Source organism: Gopherus evgoodei, chromosome 1, assembly GCF_007399415.2.
Source record: "Gopherus evgoodei ecotype Sinaloan lineage chromosome 1, rGopEvg1_v1.p, whole genome shotgun sequence".
Classification (NCBI taxonomy): domain Eukaryota; kingdom Metazoa; phylum Chordata; order Testudines; family Testudinidae; genus Gopherus; species Gopherus evgoodei.
The window spans coordinates 312,455,332-312,475,255 of NC_044322.1; the positions used below are offsets into that span (position 1 = coordinate 312,455,332).

Genomic DNA, 19,924 nt, shown 5'->3' on the forward strand with positions numbered 1-19,924 from the left:
AAAATGCCACCAAAATCAGAATGGTGGTGTTCTACCCTTACTGCACAGCTATATACAGCTGCAAAGACGCAGGTCCAGAGATCATCTCTTGAATGGCATGGGGGGGGAGGGGGCGGAAGGGGTGTGGCTGGCTTTTGAGGAGTTGGCACTCTCAGGACTTAGTGGGTTGCTTGCACTGATACCCTTAGTGGGTCGCTTAGTGGGTCGCTTACCTTAGTGGGTAGTGGGTCATGGTATGTTCTTCCTGAAGTACTTTGCTAGAATTCTTCAGAAACATCTTCAGTATCAGGACAGGACATTAAAATTAATTTCCTTAAAAACTATTTGAGTTTCCCTATAGTGGCACTATTACAAGAAAAATCTTACATCCACATAAATAGCCACTGGTATGTGTAAAGTTATGGCTCCTGTTCAATGTGTTTTTTGGATAAAAATCCTAGGATCTGCACATGGCCAACAGATTGACAAAGTTCAGACACTCCATAAAGCCATGATATATATATTTTTTCTTTGATGTTACTCAGGCTAAGGTGGGGGAAACCTCATGTCAATGAATTTTCTTCCTTACTATACACCAAAGCGCTTGATTTACCCACACTTTCAATCCCAGTCTGTGGTTTAGTGGTATATATCTGAGCCCAAGCCTAAATAACTTCTCTAAATGACTGTCAGGGGACTAAGCTCAAGGACCAAGACAAAAAATTAGATGTGTTTTTACTTTGCTCTCTTACAAGACAGAGATGGTTTTTCTTCTGTCTAGTTAGAGGGCTTTCTTCTTTATATTTTCCCACCTCTTGTATTTTTTAAAGGAAGGGTTTGACAAACACTAAGATTTCATTCCTGCTGTTATCTAAGAGAAGAGCTGTCAGCAAGCTGTAATTTCAGGCTTCTGCAAAATACTCTATATGCACTGAACAGTGCAGAAGTGCAAATTTAAACACACATTAATAAAGCAATCCTCAGATGTAAACATGGAAAATATCATTTTCTTCAGATGGCAATGAGGTAGATCTACACATCTCATAATTCCTGAAATAACTGTAAAGTACATTTCTAGAGATGTTTAGTATGCTGCTACAGGAGTTTTGATAGGCACAGATTTCTGTAAGGTACTTTGCAGGAACCTTAAGACTTTGAGCTTCAGTGCCCTTAACCTGGCATTAGAACACTACTCTGCCAGTCAGACAAGGAAAGTCCACACAGACCCTCATTGAAAAATACTAATAAGGCTTCCAGAGGCCTTCGCAATCAGAAAATTTTGATTCAGGACCATCAAAACATTTCATTTTGATAATGTTGAAGTGTTTCGTTTTGACTCTTGATTTCATTACTAAATATGTGTTACAAATATACACAGTATTAAATATATAGAAATGTAACAAAATTAATATTTTAATATAATACATAAGTCTGTATTAAATTAATTGAAACATTTGACATTTTCCTATTGAAAAATTGGTCAGAAGACACATTCCCATGAAACACTTCAATTTTGATTAAATGGTATCTTTTGACAGAAAACTGTCCTGTTAAAAACATTTCAGCTAGCTCTAAATAGGAGTTGGGACTGGCTAATTCAGTCTTGTGGGACTGCTGATATCATATGCATGCTCCTAGGCAGACCGTTTCATTTTTTATGTTTATGATTACAGCCCCACGTTAACCATTGTGACTATGCAAATCTTATTTTTGGTTCTGCTTTAGATTTGTAAAATATTTTAAATTTACTTTTATTTGCAGCCATTAGGAATGATATTTAAAAAATAGAGAGAGGAAGAAGGAACCCAGCTAGCTATTACCAAATCAGATAGCTTTGCAGGTCTAGGAATCAGAAAGACACCATGGAATAGACTGTTAAAATGTAGGTAATATTGTAGGTGGAGCTTAGCATGTGATCGACCACTGTTGAGGACTAATGGGTTCACAGCCAGCCTACCTTAAAGGCCCTTCTCCCCATATAATACCACAACAATTGTGCTCAGCAGATATACCTGAGTTAACATTCCCCTGATTTAAAAGGGAGTGGAGTGGTGGCACATCTTTTTCTGTGATGGGTGCTTAATTCTGGAGCTTGCTCCCCCCATACCTACAACCTTCACCAGGATTGATCCACAGGCATGATGAAAAATCCACTGTTTTTCTTGGGATTTCAGTAAGAGGGTGGGTTGAAGATTAAGAATGGCTAGATGTGGGGATAATTATTTTATTGATATCTATTCTGGGCTAATATTTTTTTCAGATTGTATGGTTTGAGTTGGATAATTTGTTTGTATTTTGTATTGATTGTTGTGTGTTTTTATACAATTTAAAGTTGGTCCAAGCACAGTGCTATGACATGAAGGCTTTCCACAAATGGAAATAAATATATGCAGGGTAGGACCCTCATGTGTTGCAGATAGTTTGCTTAAAAATGTCATCAGGGGACACACTGACTTGTTGCAACCAATCTGAGAGTGAAGACTCTATTTAATTCCACAGTATTCACTATCTATCATTTATTATTCCTTGTTCTTTAATTTTAAATGTTTCAGTCAGCCATTTAGAAACGACACCATGAACCAGACTGCAAATCCCTTATTCACACTAGTAAAAAATTATTCACAGCCAGACTATGGAAGTCAAGAGGAAAACTTGAGGGGAGAGTAGGACTCACACAGTTTGGCCCTCTGAGACTCACACTGCATGAATAGCACATAGTTAAGAGTCAAAGTGATCCATTTGACAGAGCACACTGACTGCAATTCATTCATTTAAACTATTCAAATACATTCAAATAAATAAGTAGAGGTTTGTGAATCATGCACAATCAGAAAAAGAGCGTGGGATTTTCAGACAATTTATCAATCAGAATTCAATGAGCTCCAGTTTGGTGACTGGGGATTCCACAAAATCTGTTACAGTGAAAAAATGGGAACCGCTAACGAAAAAGGTTACGAGAACCTACAAACTTTTACAAACAACCTCTTCACTTCTCCACTATGAAGTAACTAATGAACTGTAAATAACATTTAGAGGCCTTGATCCTTGTTTTATAATTCTAGGCCTCTTTAAAAAGGTGATTCCAGATGCATTTTCCTGGGTATGAACCAGTAAACTAGAATATACAGAAAACACCATGTGTTTCATGATACTGAAAACCAGAGCTTAGCGTATCAGATGAGGGTCTGCAAAATCTTACCATAACACTCCTTTCGTAATGATCATGCTCTTTTTCAAAATCTATCATGTAGCCATTTAGAGACCAAATAAATGTCAGATCTAATGTGGTATCATAGGACGCAATACACTGCATGGTGGCATTCTCTCCAACTGTGACATCAACATTAGTTGGTGCTAAGGTAATCTTTGTAGCTTCTGTGAAGTTAAAAGAAAATGTGGAAAATTCTAATAAATAAGTGAATATACAGATACCAATCTAGCTGTTTCATTATACATGAAAAGAACAAACTGATTTATATGTTATTTATGCAACTACATTTCAAAGGGGAACACTGATTAGAACAGAGGGGTGCTACCCTAAGAAAAGTGACACACTTACAATTGAAATGCCTTGGCTTTTGATTGCTCATTCTCTGATAACACACATTTTAGCTTGCTGATGATGACTATAAAAAACTATGCTGACATTTTTATTCATAGACTATTTCATGTGTAGAAGACAGATGATTCATTTTGCATGACTCGTGTATTTTTTTGTTCGTAACAATCCTGGCCTTAAAAAAAAAAAATCATTAAAGAATGGAGAGCTCTGCTCAGTGCTCTCATTTCCATTACTCCACTCTGGAAAGGGGTATTCTAATGCGTCTATTTAAAAACAATGTTTAATTCTGCATGGAATGCAAATAGCTATGCTGGGAAGGGACAGAAGAGAATAGAAGCAAAGAAGAAAAATATGTATAATCAGAGCTTACTACAATCAAGAAAAGACGAAGAGCAGGAGACTCCATGAAATCCCTCAGGGATCTTGCTATACAGATCTAATTTAGCTGACACATGCTTTGATACCAAAGAGCTCAGCGTAACAGAAGGGAATGGTATTCTAGCCATGAGTGTGTACATTTGATAGCTGATTTTATAATGGTTGCTGGATTTTGCTTTGTATTGTAGAGTCTTCTATCAACCTAGAGGTATTCTAGGGTATGTCTGCACTGCACTCGGCTTTCAGTGACGGGTCGTATACATACTCATGTAGGCCCCCAGCACAGGTATAAACAACAGCATAGACCATGAGGCACGGCTTAGGCGAGCAAAGAGATGCCTGCAGGGTGTGGAAAGGTACACAAGTACATACCCTGCACAGAGCTCTATTGCCCAAGCTGTGACTCCCATCTACAGTGCTGTTTTTAGCCGTGTAGTCCCTTGCTGCCTCCCCACTGGCTCTTCTGGAGCTTTCCACGACCACAGAAAAAGACTCCAATAGTGGGGGAAGGGAAGGTAGTAGTGGAGAAAGACTCCAGTGGCTCTTATTGCTGGAGCCCTTCCCCACCACTGTGAAAAACTCCAGCAGTGGGGAAAGGCTCCGGCAGTGGGGAGGCGGCAGGCAAAGACTCAGGCTTTCCCTGCTGTCTGTCCCCGGCCAGAGCCTTTCCTCACCACAGTGAAAATCTCTGGCAGTGGAGAGTGGCTGAAACCTTTCTGCACTGCCTCCCCACTACCAGAGTCTTCCACTGGTATGTGTAGTTACACCCCAGGGTGTGGAAACAGTGCTAGAGAAAATTCTCATGTGTCCATGACAGATACCAAGTTTTGAAATCTGCCAACTAGCATTCCACTGTTTCTGTTGGTTAAAGTTGCATTGCAAGGGACATGCTCAGTCATTAGTTCTCCCTCCTTAGATGAACTAGGTTAGAGTCCTCAGGTACAAAAAGAAATGGTTTATGTTTAGATAATACACACATATGGTTTAAATGTTTAACTGTGGAGATATTTTAAGTCAATGATTTTTTGTGATTCTACAGTGCACAGTATAACGTTAAAGGGCTTGAATATTTATTTACAAATGTTTCCAGAAAACTAAGAATAATGAATGTAGTGATTAAAAAAACAAGGCTACAAAATACAAAGAAAAATAAATAATCATACGAGTTAAACAGACCTTGTGATTCAAAATAAATTCTTTACAATATTTGAAACATCATTACAGATGGTGAAGGGAAGAAGTTACAAAAGATGTTGTCATATGTTCTGATGGATTCACACTTATGTTGCTAAGTTTATCTTGCGGCACCATGCTGTAGAGTACGACTGCCACATTCTGGCTGCAGGAAATGCTTTCTTTTCATATACATTTAACACATAGGTGGTTTTCCAGAGGCCTGGCAGACAGAAGTGCTCATGAACACTATATTCCCTTCCTCCTCCCTTCAGCTATTTAGTTATATGACAGGGTTGTAAAAGGTGTGATTAAGTACATCAGCATCTGGTACCAGTACTGCAATGTGTTACTGTGGCGCGTTTATTTGGATGAATGATCCCACATTACAAATTTAAATAAATGATTTATTTAATTGCACTGCTCATTACCCCCATGCTCTGAAAAAGAAGTAGAGAGGAGAGAAGGAGAGGCAGGGAGGAGGATGGTCATGGACCCATCGCTCTGTGTGTTGGGCTGCAATGTTGGGCTAGTGCATGAGGGAGAGATATCAGCACCATCTGAATGGATGGATCAGATTATTGACTCTCCTGTGGAAGGAACAGCACTGGTGGAAGAACTGAGACACTTCCTTTCCTTTGCTTTGCTCCTCTTGGAGTAGCGCAGTTCAGTGCTTCCCCTATTTAGAGCTGTGGCTTAAAAGCCATAATCTACCTCTTAATGGGCAATTCAGTTCAATTCAGTTGGAAAGAAATAACATAAAATGGCTTGCAGGGAAAGTCTTAAAGGGAAATCTTATAAAGCAAAGCTTTATAATTTTAAACTGAGGCATGTTATGTGAAATGAACTAACAAAAATGGAGTTTTACCTGTGATTTCCAGAGTACCAGTACTGTTAGCTTTTCCTCGGTTATTTTCTGCAAAACATGTGTAGCTGCCTTGATCCAGCTTTGTAATATTAACAATTTCCAGGCTACCATCATCCCAAATAGATATTCTATTGAAAGTGTGAAAAATACACCATTAGTTAAAATAGTTATTTGCATCAGAAAGAACACAATATTTCCAGTGGAAATTCCTAAATAAGTCAAAATAAAGATCACAAGGGTCTCTCAACAGCTAATGTCTAACTACTGCTTTTATATATGCTCCAGTACCCCATCGTGATTTAAACAGAGTTTAGCATGGTTAATGGGATCTGGAATAAAGCATACAATTTACATTTAGGGGGATTATTTTCACTTATATTTGTTCTCTCAAATATTTTTTATTTTTGTTTTGCAAGTTTAATACTCAAATAAGTGCTAGACTAATTAGAGTGACTAAAACTAGGTGAGCTGGGACTTCCAAGAGTAGAAATTGTATAGACAAATGCTCACTATGGATTGGCATGCGACAATCAGTCAAGTTTTCACTGAGGATATGAGCTAGGATTTGAACTTGCATCACCTGTGGCGAACAAATAGTGCACAAATCCAAGAAATCTCTGACACATTCCTTCAAAACCCCTCATCTCAAAATCCCCTTTTTAAAAACAATATACCACTAATTATAGTCTCTCTCTTGAAGTAATGTTTTAACATCTAGATCAAATAATTAGAATTAGTTTGTAAATAAATTATTAAATAAATCTATGCTGTAGATACCACCACGAGGCCTCAGTCAGGGATTGGGGCCCCACTGTGCCAGGCAGTGAGTGAAACAAAAGGAGTCTGGAACAGAGAGTTCACAATCTGACAGAAGAATAAATAAACAAATAGGATTGGGTGGGGGCAGGTAGACATAGGTATATTTTACATGAATCAGGAGTCACAGGCAGTCACCAGCCTAACCAATTCCAGGTGGCAGTGATTCATTAGCATCATGGCAGAGGTAGATTTTAAAGTGGGATTTAAGACAGGATAATTCGATGTAATCATTGGTTGCTAAGGAGCACCAGTAGCTTGCCAACTGTGAAGATGAATTCTATTTCAGAAGACAAAATGTTCCCCTCACAGATATGGAAACCCATCTTTGAGCTTCTGTGCAGCTCCTACAGGCTTGAACGAACCATGTTTTTCTATTGATGATATGTGGTAGAGCAGCTCAGATCATGTCAAGTGGACTCCATTAAATCTACTCAAGGAACTTGATGAGTATCTGCTCAATGTATAGAATGGGACACTACTGGTATGCCTACACTGTGTGACAGAGTTCCTCCTCTACCTTAGTGGGTCCTGCGCTTACTGGCAGATTTGCTCACTTCAGTGATCTTCCCCACAGTCTGGGTCAATTCCTCCTGTGTCTGATCAGGAGTTGGGAGATTTGGGGGGAACCCAGGCCCGCCCTCTACTCCGGGTTCCAGCCCAGGGCCCTGTGGATTGCAGCTGTCTATAGTGCCTCCTGTAATAGCTGCATGACAGCTACAACTCCCTGGCTACTTCCCCATGGCCTCCTCCAAACACCTTCTTTATCCTCACCACAGGACCTTCCTCCTGGTGTCTGATAATGCTTGTACTCCTTAGTCCTCCAGCAGCACACCCTCTCACTCTCAGCTCCTTGTGCCTCTTGCTCCCAGCTCCTCACACACACTTCCTCTCCTCTGGCTCCTCCCTCCCCGCCTGACTGGAGTGAGCTTTTTAAACCCAGGTGCCCTGATTAGCTTGCCTTGATTAGCTGCAGGTGTTCTAATCAGCCTGTCTGCCTTAATTGGTTCTAGCAGGTTCCTGATTACTCCAGTGCAGCCCCTGCTCTGGTCACTCAGGGAACAGAAAACTACTCATCCAGTGACCAGTATATTTGCCCTCTACCAGACTCCTGTACCCCACTGGTCTGGGTCTTGTCACAAATGCAATAAAACATGTTCTGCTGGCTTGTGTCAGCTGACTCAGGCTCATGGAGCTTGGACTGTAGGACTATAAAATTGCAGTGTAGAAGTCTGGCTCTAGGAAGGTCCCAGAGTTCAGGCTCCAGCCAGCACCCAGATGTCTACATTGCTCTGAGAGCCTGAGTCAGCTGAAATGGGCCAGCTACTGGTGTTTTACCTCAGTGTAGACATACCCTACAAGGTTGATGGGCAGCAAGTGTTGGCATATGACATCTATTTAACGGAGGGCAATATCCCCTGGGAAAAACCTAATATTTAAACAAAATTCTTGGTTTCTCCACCAACAGACTTGAAATAGCAATGGAGGACAAGCAAGGGCCATTATTTTAGATTTTGGTGAAATTTACTAACAGCTCCTCAAAACTGATTCCTTATGCACATTCTGAATTAATTCTTTTTTGCTATATGAAATAAGGAAAATGAATGCTTTCAGTATTCCTTAGAATTTTATACAGTATATAAATCCATGGACATCTCTTGCTAATTTAACCTTAGTTAACTTCTATCCATGGGGTAGTTTCCACTTTGCTGTGGGGCAACAATCATGAATTAGCCCCAGATTTTTACACTTTGCAAATTAAAAATTTCTAAACTTTCTAAATGCTGCATTTTAAACAGTTATAAGTTAGTGTTGAAAACTGAGCACCCCTTTTAGGCTAACTGATATTTTAAATTAGTTTTTTGAGGGAGTTTATCTGCAGCCAGGGAAATTATCTGAATATTGGGTTTAAAGCTTTGAAAATCTCATTTAATATAGCATTTAAAAGGTGACTTCTGTAGTACATGGGATGTTTATAAATAAACCACCTTTACATAGGCTAAGCCACTACACTGATTTATTTTGACAAAGGATAAGCTTAGACAGCTCTGACGAAAACAAGAAACTGAAGAACACAGTGGCGTATATATTTAAATTAAATAAACTGGAGAAACATTAAATTAACCATTAAATTAATTTTAATTATATCTTGTGTAAGTATAGAATTCTGAAAATAAAACCCTATATATGTTTGTCAATACATCTGTACGCTATATCAAATTAAGAATGCAGGAAACCTTTGTAAATTACTATGCGGCTATTAATACATAATTGGCACGCTCCAGCAATATTGCCTCTGCTGTTTCACAGCATAGGAACTGTGCATCATGCTTGCAAGTCTCTGAACCACAGTGGCAGTATAATCGGCATAGGGAACTTCTAGTTAACTTGATTTTAAAACTTGAGAGTATAAGAGTCCCTGAGTCCAGATTTACTGCTCCTGAGTGTACTGACGAGTGAGGAGAAGGAAGGGCCAGAGTGCATCTGCAGAGCACATACACTCAGAGTACATAAGAATGGCCATACTGCGTCAGACCATTGGTCCATCTAGCACAGTACCCTGTCTTTCAACAGTGCCCAGTACCAGATGGAATGAACAGAACAGGGAAATTATTGAGTGATCCATCCCGTCATCCATTCCCAGCATCTGGCAGTCAGAGCTTTAGGGACACCCAAAGCATTGGGTTGTGTCCCTGACCATACTGTCTAATAGCCATTGATCTCCCAGTTCTTGCATTATATGAATGGGTAAATAACACTTCCTTATTCACTTTCTCCATACCATTATGATTTTAGACTTCTATCATATCCCCCCTTAGTTGTCTGTTTTCTAAGATGAACAGTCCTACTCTTTCTAATTTCTTTCTTTGCAGCAGGGAAAGACTCAAGCTGTGGGAAGCTGCTGGACCTTTTCCTCTCCACAGTGAAAGACTCCACTAGTGGGGAAAGGCTCTGGCAGGGAGAGGCAGTGGGGAAACACTAGAGCCCTTCCCAACTGTCTCCCCCGACCAGAGCTTTTCACTGTGGCATGTAGCTTCACAGCACTGTGTAGCTACACACCACAGTATGGATACAGCCTGCTTTTACTGAGGAGTGTAGCTACACATACCCTACATGCCGCTACCAATACTGGTAAGTAACTTTTCTTTCTCTTTCATGAATTGCCTCTGCATTTCAACACTGGTGGAGAATAGCAAGCAGGAACGTAATAAAAATGAGACACGTGAAAGTTAAATAAAAATGAAAGCACTGCCTTGTCAAACCCAGACCCACTATCTCATGGCTAATGCTTAGTAAATGTACTAGCTGAACTGTAAGTTTACATGAAAGATTTATATGCAAGATGACAATTAATGTTTTAAATTTTTGTTAAGAATTAAGAATAAAAATGAAGAATTTAATTAAGAATGGTTCTTTGCTTCAATTTTGCTGTAAGAATTCACTAATCATTAAAAATCGATAGTAAAATTTGCACTCTAACTAAATTTCTATGTCAGCTGAATATACAGTATCATAAAACTTTCTAAGACCGGTCATGCTCTTTAAAACCAATACTGACCTGCTCCCATTTACGAGCAGTTCTGTTCCTTTGCTCCATGAGAATTTTGGTTTAGGAGCAGCTTTAGGCTTGCATTCAATTATTACACGGCCTCCTTTAGCAGCTAAGATCTTCTTCTTCATTGGGTTCAGTTCAAAATTAGGAGGTGAAGCTGAAGAGGGAAAGCAACATATGAACACTGTTGTCATATCTTTTGACAAGGTATGTAATACTGTTTGTTTTAGGACATTAAAGATAATCCGGGTGTATTGAAGCATACATATCTATATGTAAGAAAGCGGATAAGAATGACCTGGGCAATTGCATACCTGTTAGTCTGACCTCAGTAGTGTGCAAGACTTTAGAACACATTGTGAAGGAAAGAACAATTAAATTCATGAGGGTAAATGGTAATGGGAATGTAATGCAACATGGATTTACCAAAGGTAAGATCATGCCAGACTAATATGATTTCCTTCTTTGAGAAAATAACTGATTTTTTAATATTTGGACTTCAGGAAAGCATTTGACATAGCACCACATGGGAAATTATCGGTTAAGTTAGGGAAGACCTGGATCAGTACAAGGATTACAAGGTAGACAAGGAACTGGCAGAACAGGAGAAGGCAACAGGTTGTGCTGCAAAGTGAATTATCAGACTGGAATGAGGTTACTAGTGGAGTTCCTCAAGGATCGATCTTGGGACCAATCTTATTTAAATATTTTTATAAATGACCTAGCACAAATGTAAGAGTGGGCTAATTAAATTTACTGATGATACAAAGGTAGGAGGCATCATCAACACAGAGGAGGATCAGAATATTCTACAGAAAGATCTGGATGACCTTGAATACTGGCATGACAGAAATGGGATGAAAATCAATAATACATAGTGTAATGTCATGCACTTAAAAATTTTTACTACAAACTGGAGGCTCATCTGTTGGAAGTGACATAGGAAGAGAGACATCTGGGTATGGTGGGTCAATAACAGTATGACTATAAGACACCAGTGTGATGTGGCTGTGAAAAAGACAAATGCAATCCTAGGATGCATTATGTGAGGCATTTCTAGTAGAGATAGAGAACTATCAAGGCTTTTGTACAAGGCAACGCTAAGATCTCATTTGGAATATGTTGTACAATTCTAGTCACCCACGTTCAAGAAAGATTAATTTAAACTGGAACAGGTTCAAAACTGGAAACTGTGCCGAGAAGAGACACTAGGATGATCGGGGAATGGAGGGCCTATCTTATGAGAGGAAACGGGAAGAGCTTGGCTTGTTTTGTCTAGCAAAAAGGCTGAGAGGGGATATGATTGCTCTCTATAAATACATAAGGGGTAAAAATACCCGGGAGGGTGAAGAGCTATTTAAGCTAAAGGGCAATGTTGGCATAAGAACAAGTGGAGATAAACTGGCCACGAACAATTTCAGGCTGGAAATTAGAAGAAGGTTTCTAACCATCAGAGGGACTGGGGAATGGATGAGATTCTGGAACAGCCTCCCAATAGGAATTGTGGAGGACAAGCAACCTAATTAGCTTTAAGAGAGAACCTGACAAATTTATGAGTGAGATTGTATAATGGGGTGCCCACTGCACACAAGGTAGAGCAGGTTAAATGAGGTCAATTAATCTTGTAGGCCATACCTGGAGGGAAGCCAGGGATTTACAAAACCTAATGGAAGATGAAGTTCAGCTAGGAAGGAGTAGTTTGGGCCTGTATAAAGGGATGAAACTGAGAACAGGAAGAGGCTGAGGGGGAAGCAGTCTGCAGTCACTCCCTCTGAGAAGGGGTTCCTGGGCTTGAACTCAGACTCGTGGGAAGGCCCGGGTTCCCCTACCAGCCACTGAGAAAGTGGCCCTGCTCTGGATCATACAGTGACCTGGCCAGAGGGTTGTCATGAAGATGGAGCACTGCAGATCCTGGAGAGTGAGGGGGGATATGGCGTGAGCAACCATGGAAAGGGAGGTGTCAGAAGATAATCCCCAGACATGGCCACAATGAGGTGTCCCAATGTTGAGCAAACTGTTATAGAAGGTAGGGCTCACTTCAGGTTTCTAATATGTTCTTCAGAGCTCAGGCCATCAGCAGGGGTCAGGAAGGGATTTCCCTCTCCTTCAATATATTCTGGGGTTTTTTTTAAATTTCCTTCCTCTTAAGCATGAGGGATGGCCATGGCTGGAGATGGGACACTGGATGAGCAACTCCAGGGCTCTGGGGGCACCAAGCATTCTCTCAGGTGCCTGGCTGGCTAGGTCTTGCTCACAACCTCAAGGTGTAACTGATCACCATATGTGGGGTCAGTAAGGAATTTCCCTCAGATCAGATTACCTGTGATTTTGAGGAATTTTTGCCTTATTCTGCGAGTGGGTGCAGGTCACTAGCAGGATTATATGGTTATATCTCACTTAATCATTTCCCTGCCACTGCAGGGACCTCAGACACTTGTGTAGCTTGGTCCCTCCTCTTATCTGCCTATGGCAGATAACAGTCTGGTCTCCTGTGGGCTGTAACACTTTGGTCCAATGTAGGTGTTGGGATTAGTGTGTGGGTGCAGGGTGCTCTTATGGCCTGTGATATACAGGAGGTCAGCCTAGATGATCTGGTTGTTCCTTCTGCCTTTAAACTCAATGACTCTAAGCAGAACTAAGGAATTGGGCTCCACAATTTCCACTATGCAGGTGAGCATAGATGCAGAAATTTGGCTCTGCAACAGTGGAAGGTCTGACAAATTAGTTACAATAATAACATTTCTATATTATGTCATTCCTGAAATTCTTATCTATTCATTTCTCAAATTTCATCTGAGCTTGGTCCAGCTGTATTATGGGTCTGCTCTAAAGCCCAAACTGAAACCAACAGAAAGACTTCCATTGATCTCACCTGTCTTTGGATCAGACATAATTAAGAGTCTGATAACAGCACTTTTAAAAATTCAGCTTCCGCATAGGTCACAAGAATTTTTTAAAATAATTTAGTATTTGTTTTCTGTTCTCTGTTGTTTTAAACAGCCCTAAAAGAAACAGTAGACAGTTCCTCAGCTTTGCAGTTTCTGTTGTTTTCTATTTGGCCGCTTGCTCAGTCCAATTCTGCTCTCAGACATGCACATGCAGCAGCATGATTTTAGCGAGAGCCACTCAGACATATCTGGGGTCAGACCTTGGCCTGCTGAGTTTTTCTCTATTTGTAACTGATTATAAGACAACACGTCTGTTTTGTTGACTTCTCTGTTTGTGCGACAACATGGTTTATGATGCCACCAAAAATGTGCACGGCTCAGGGAAATAAGTCTGTTAACCGCAGCTGTACAGGAAAAATGATCAAACATTGGTTTAGGTCACATCTTTTCAATACAGCCATCTCAAAATAAGCAAACAGATATTTAATCCTCTCATTCATCCATGCATGTTTCTGGGTGACGTGGGTCTGGTGGTGGGTGGCTGGTAATGGGGTGACAGCTGGTAAAGAGATGAGGGGACTTACTGGAAGGGTTGGTTGAGTAGTGAAGGAGGATATGTTCCTGAGCAATGAACTGAGGAACTCAAGACAGGTGGCAGGAGCAGTGAGGAACTGGACGAAGGGAGGGGAACCAAATGCCTGGATGGGTTGAGAAGTAACAGGACAGAACTGGTCATGCACCATGGGAGCTCTAGCTGTGGGAGAGAGGCAGGCAGATGAGAAGGTAGAAATTGGGGGGCTTGGCGGTGGAGAAGCAGACATAGATTGGAGGCAGATGTGAGATGAGAAGATCACAAGCCAACTGGGCTGAGGAAATTCCTGAGAAAGCCACGTAAGCTGGACAGGGCATCAAGCAATATAAATATATCAATGGAGGTGTCGTCCACTGTGGTTGAACATGGGACCTCTGGATCTAACAATCTGAGTTTCTACTGCTTGAGCTATAGAACAGCATGAGTTATCTTGGAGGCAGTAATAGGATGAAACCTCTAAAAGTGGTCTAGCCACTAGACTGGGGTAAAGAGCACGGGTTAGAGCCTCAGCTCCTGAAAGGCTGTGGGAGGGCAAAAAGGTGGTAGGAGGAGCATCAGCAGTCAATTAGAGGTTGCGTGTTGATTGGCAGAACAGATACTGGAGAAAGCAGAGGGTGGCCAATGGAGTAGGTAAGATGAGCACGGGCAGAAGCCACACCTCAACCAGCTCTGTGTGGTCAACAAGCACTGCAAACCCTTGATATGAGACACATCCAAGTTTGCAGCTACAGTGGGAAGAGAGGAGGTGAAACTCCAGAGGACATTTCTTACAAAGTAATGACAAAATTAAAGGTGGTAAAATTTCGTTCCTCAGTACCCCGTTAGAGATTTTAAATATTTCAAGTGTTAAAACATCACCTCAGTTATATTCAGTCAGAACACGGCAATAAAATTATTAAATTTATTATTACAAAATAAGCCATGTGGTGTCAGGGCTCTGTATTTTACATAAAAATCAGTGCTTGTAAATATGGAAATCTGACTACCATTTTGTTCAAATTTGAAAGTATTTTACAAGTTGATACAAAAGCAGAATATCTCACTGACCCACAACCTTCAGCTCAGCATTTGCGTATATAATTCCATGTACATTTTCTGCTATACACTGATACATGCCGGCATCCTCGACAGTCAGGCTTTGTATTCTTAATTCACCTCTCCGGAACTGAAAAAAACCCAGAACAATAAGAATATCACATTAACTAAGATTTCTATCCTTCCATGCTTCTTTAATTTTCTTATTTTGGTATTAGTGCTTGACACATTCCTTTAAATACTGAAGACCCTTTATTTTTCCCTACTTTACATTCCAGGCCTCATGGAAATATGTTGCAGCCACCATCTTTTTGAATGAAAAGATTCTGTGCTGGCTCCCTACTTGACTGGAAGGATCATGGCTGAGCAATCGCGCACATCAGTATAAGATGCCTCTATAACAATCCTAGCACTCCAGATCCAGTGTTAAGATGGCTGGAGAACCAGGAACCAAATCAGTTTTTTTCCACATGCTTAGCACATAGCACATCCACTATGCCAATGGCCCATGCCAATGTGCTTTACTTAAACAAATTGCAAGCTAACATCTACAGTATATTGTAGTACCTTGTTTTACAATAATATTAGTATTTGCATGGTTAAGGCTTGCTCTACAACCTATTGAAGTCAATGGGATTCTTCTAAAGGACTTCAATGAGGATTGGTATGGGCCTCTTCGAGTGTCTTACTTCTAATAACCAATAACATGGTAAATGTGATGAAGTAGTTGATATAGCTTGGGAAAAATAAAATCCCAAACAGAAACACAGCAAGACCTTTTGTGAACTACAGTAGATAACCATTTAAAAAAAAAAGTTAATAAACTATGTTCTTGTGGAAAATAGGCTGAGCAGCTTTAGACCTAGCATAAGGGTCAATTTTAGTATCTGGCATAGTTGAAAATTAAAGAAATATTACTTTTTTTTGCATTCTCTGTACTGTTTTTTATTAATCAAAAATATTTCAATCAGCTTTTTTAAAGGAAATTCTCTCTGGTGTCAACCAAGGGAAATATTTAATATAAAAAAAGAAAACCTGTTTGATTTAGAAACAAAAATTTTTTCTTATAGAAATGAGAATATTTTTGTTCTTTTCAACCAGAAATAATATTTTAACCTTAACACACAGTATAATTGTGTGACATATTTGAGAACTACACGATATTTTCTGCAATCTAATATGTACATTTTGTCAGTGACCGTCCAGTTAAAAGGGACAATCAAGTAATTTTGCTTGTTAAATCTCTTGTTTGTAATAACCATAGAAGCTTGAAAACAAGTTTAATCCTTTTCCATATGGCAGACACTGATATGCCTGCTCCCTTTTTCTGCTCTCCACCATATTTTTCTCAAAGAATGCAGCCAAAATAGCTCTGCCCCATTGTTTTGTCTGTATACCAGTATCACTGTGATTATAGCTCAGGAAATGCAGCAGTGTGTTAGTTGTATTGTGAATCCTCTTCTTTTTGGCCTATTCTACAGCAGTAGAGCACACAATACTGTGAGTCCAACATAAACAATGGTAGGGTTTCTGTTTTTCAGGGTTTATTCATTTCATTTTGGGGGGGTTATATCAGTAGCAGTGATGAGTCCTATGTAGATGTCCAAAAATCAGGGTTTTTCAGGCTCTCTCCTTGTATTTACTATAACGAGTAATCCCAATGTAATGTTCCTTAATGAACTTTAACTTAGTACTGTTTCAAATGACACTATGTGAAAGTGCACTAGGGAAACTTTAATTTGCACCAACAGGGTCTACACAGACCAATTAATGTGCAACACACTTGAGTGCACTTTAGAAATCACACCCTTGTAATCCACATTATTACTCCATGTAGACAAGCCCTTAGGTACAAGTAACCATTTCCAGTGTTTCTCCGGTATTCACTGAATAAACACCAATCTCATTTATTTTTCTATAGGGGGCGATATATCAATGTTTATCAGTTAAAACCTAAAATGAGAAACTCTACCAATGGCTATTAAAACTATTGTTGAGGGTACTGAAGTGAAAATTAATATATATTTAAGACTCAGAAAATACTCCTCCAAAAAGGATAACAATTGGAAAGCTGATAGAAAATTAGGTCTCATTATTTGGCAGTGATTTTATTTTACACTTCACATCCACTGAAAACGTGAAATTTGCAATATTCTGTGACATGAAATACATGAAAAAGTTGTATGTAATATAATGAGAACAGCAATCTTATTTTTAAACATTTCCAACATCCTTCCATTGGCTCAATCTTTTCCACGTATCTTTTGAGATACATTCATGTTTAATGTGGTAAAATGGAATTGGGGGGGCACTTTTATTTAGAGACAACAAAATAGCATTCATTGTAAAGGCTCCCAGTTTAAAAAAAAAGATATCCCAAATGTATGCTACAAAAAATCAGGTTATCTGAACTGAATATGAAATAATGTGAGAAGATACATTTAACAACCGAAGAGCAGACTGAGATATAAGTAGGGTATAGAAATACATTTTGTCCTTAATGTAGTCTGAATTATCAAAGGTTTATATCATATAATTCACAAGGCTTCTAACTGTTTAATAATGTATACTTTAAAAATCATTTTCTATGTCTACATAAACAATTAATACAGCATAATACATAGAAATATACCAACCGATACTCCGTTTTTCAACCACCTGATTGTTGGAGTAGGCCTGCCTGTGGCTACACAAGGCCAGTATAGATCACTGCCTATGTCTCTCTCTGTGTCATTGATATGTTCTACCCATTCTGGATATGCTGAAAAACAAAGAAAACAGAATCCGTTATAAATATTAAATATAGATTTAATAATCATTATTTAGTTCTATTCATGTGTTTTTATCCTCAATATTCCACTAAGAATTAAGCAATAGCACTGAGTATCAAAAGCCAATTTGCATTGTGCAACTGCAATAAGACCATGCATTTCCTAACATGATGCAAAGTATCCTGAAGTTCTAGGGCTCTTTCATTAGGACTCTGTTCATTAGTCCCACTGAACCAGGATTATAGATTCACTGCAATAGATCTTCACCGTTAACCAAAGTTACTTTTTCCCCTAAGTTGTCCAATACAGGACACCAATTCCTATAAAAACTTGACAATGGTTAGGCTGCTGGTGTGCTGCTAACACTGCCAAGGATGCTGACCAATATTGTCTCAATTTTCTTTGTACTTGAAAAAAATTATTATATTGTAATTATTATATATTGTTCCCTGTCTGTATCAATCTGTTGTCTCCTGTGTTATATTTAGATTATAATCTCTCTGAAGTAGGAACAATCGTTTTGTTCCATGAGTGTACACCTCTTAGCACAATGGGGTCCTGTTCCATGACTAGGCACTGTTGTAATACAAATAATAATAATATACAATTTTAAAGAAAGCTACAATATCCTTCAATCCTTTTATGGTGAATAATAATATTACGTTTCTTACCCTCTGCTTACTAAACTGCAGTTGCTTTTAAAATCTTACCAGAGTGGGAACAGGAGGCCCAAGGGGTATCTGCCCTGCAGAGGCGGCTCTTTGTTTTTTGCCGCCCCAAGCACGGCAGGCAGGTGGCTTTTGGCAGCACACCTGTGGGCCCAGCTCTGGACCCTTTAAATTCAGCCCTTTGTTCCTACTCCTAAATAAGCTCCCTTTCTTGGAGTTTATGGCACAAAATCTGTGGGGAACCCGGACCTCCCACTACTCTGGGTTCCAATCCAGGGACCCTACAAAACAGCAGCCCTGCACAGCTTGATCCAATTCATTGCTGCTTCTTCCATTAGCCTATTTCTATCTGGCCCCTTTAGCTTCACTCTTATTTCAGGGTTAAGGTTGTTTTGTCCTCTCTCTCCCTGCAAACCCAGCTTAAGAAAATGTAGCCAGAAACAAACTCTGACTATCCCTCAAGCTCTATTAGGCAGAAAGGAGCACTCTTCCTTGCTCCTCTGGTCCCAGCCATGAACTGACCTGCATCTCCTTTTATCCCAGGGGCCACCTTTGCTGCACCTGTCCTGTCATTTCACTGCTGTCTGGGGCAGGATGTAGTAGGACTGCCAGGCCTCCTGTAGGGAGTCACAAAGGGCAGGTACACTTTGCCACAAACACTCTCAGTATTTACTCTCTCCTTTCTTTTGGTGATTTTGTGCAGCAGTTCTTGATTATGTATTATGTATGGATTATGTATCAGCAAGGATAAGTTATTTAGTGTCTTGATCAGTGGGCAAAATCCCCTCCAAAAAGGAGTAAGTTTTGGATTTTTCCTAGGCTGCTTTTTCCAGATGCATAACTATGCCTTCCTGGCATGTACTTTTTCCCCTGGCATCTTATGCCTGGAATGCTTGCTTCTGGCTCCCTGTTCTCCACATTTTCCAATACTCTCCTCAGCATTGTGGTTTTCCAACTGTCAATGTCTCCAGACACATAGTAACTAGTATCTGACCACTTCTTCACGTACCGTTTTAACAGTTGCTAATGTGGCTTTGCCTTTGCCTTCACATCACCTACAAATGTCATCTGGCCTGGGATCCATTTGGGAAACAGTCTCTCTCTCTTCTGATCATGAATAGCCAGTGAATAGCTTGCACTTGGGCATCCTCCAATTTTTTAGCCACATCACTATCAATCATTTCTTGAAATGCTAATTTCTTGAAATATAAAGGAGTCGTTCTAAGGCTGGGAATTAACAGCTGATACTTTTAAGGAAATCTCAATTCTGGTTCCACATTTTGCACCTTCTCTGGCTGGCTATCCAGAGCCACAGTCACCCTTTTGAGCATGTCCTGGTGGACTCTGAAGTCATCTCATGGGGGTGAGGTAGACTCCCCAAGTACTGCCTCATCCAGGGATGAAGAAGAAGAGGCCAGTGGTTGTTGAGGGGGACCCACATCCAATTATTGCACAGGAGTAATCAATTCCCCTTGCACAGTACTGATATCAGCAGAGGGGGAATGGAGACTGGTGCTCATGTCCCAATGTCTACTGAATACTACAGAGCATCGGGGAGAGCCACAAAGGCTCCAGAAGTGCTGGGACCCAGCTGTTTGCCAGCCATTGATCTGAACCAAGGTGGAGAGACATCCAGCTAGG

General features: G+C 40.0%; 1 protein-coding gene across 5 annotated transcripts in view; it reads right to left on the minus strand.

The window, feature by feature from the left end:
- The window catches only part of CNTN1 (contactin 1), a 441,096-nt gene that overhangs the window by 114,012 nt on the left and 307,160 nt on the right, over window positions 1-19,924 (minus strand). For all 5 annotated transcript variants that reach the window (XM_030548963.1, XM_030548961.1, XM_030548962.1 and 2 more), the window contains 5 exons: window positions 17,481-17,605; window positions 14,857-14,974; window positions 10,336-10,486; window positions 5,961-6,088; window positions 3,179-3,354 (listed from right to left, as the gene is read on the minus strand). In XM_030548963.1, the coding sequence (XP_030404823.1) occupies window positions 3,179-3,354; window positions 5,961-6,088; window positions 10,336-10,486; window positions 14,857-14,974; window positions 17,481-17,605 (698 nt within the window). The remainder of the gene's footprint in view (window positions 1-3,178; window positions 3,355-5,960; window positions 6,089-10,335; window positions 10,487-14,856; window positions 14,975-17,480; window positions 17,606-19,924) is intronic.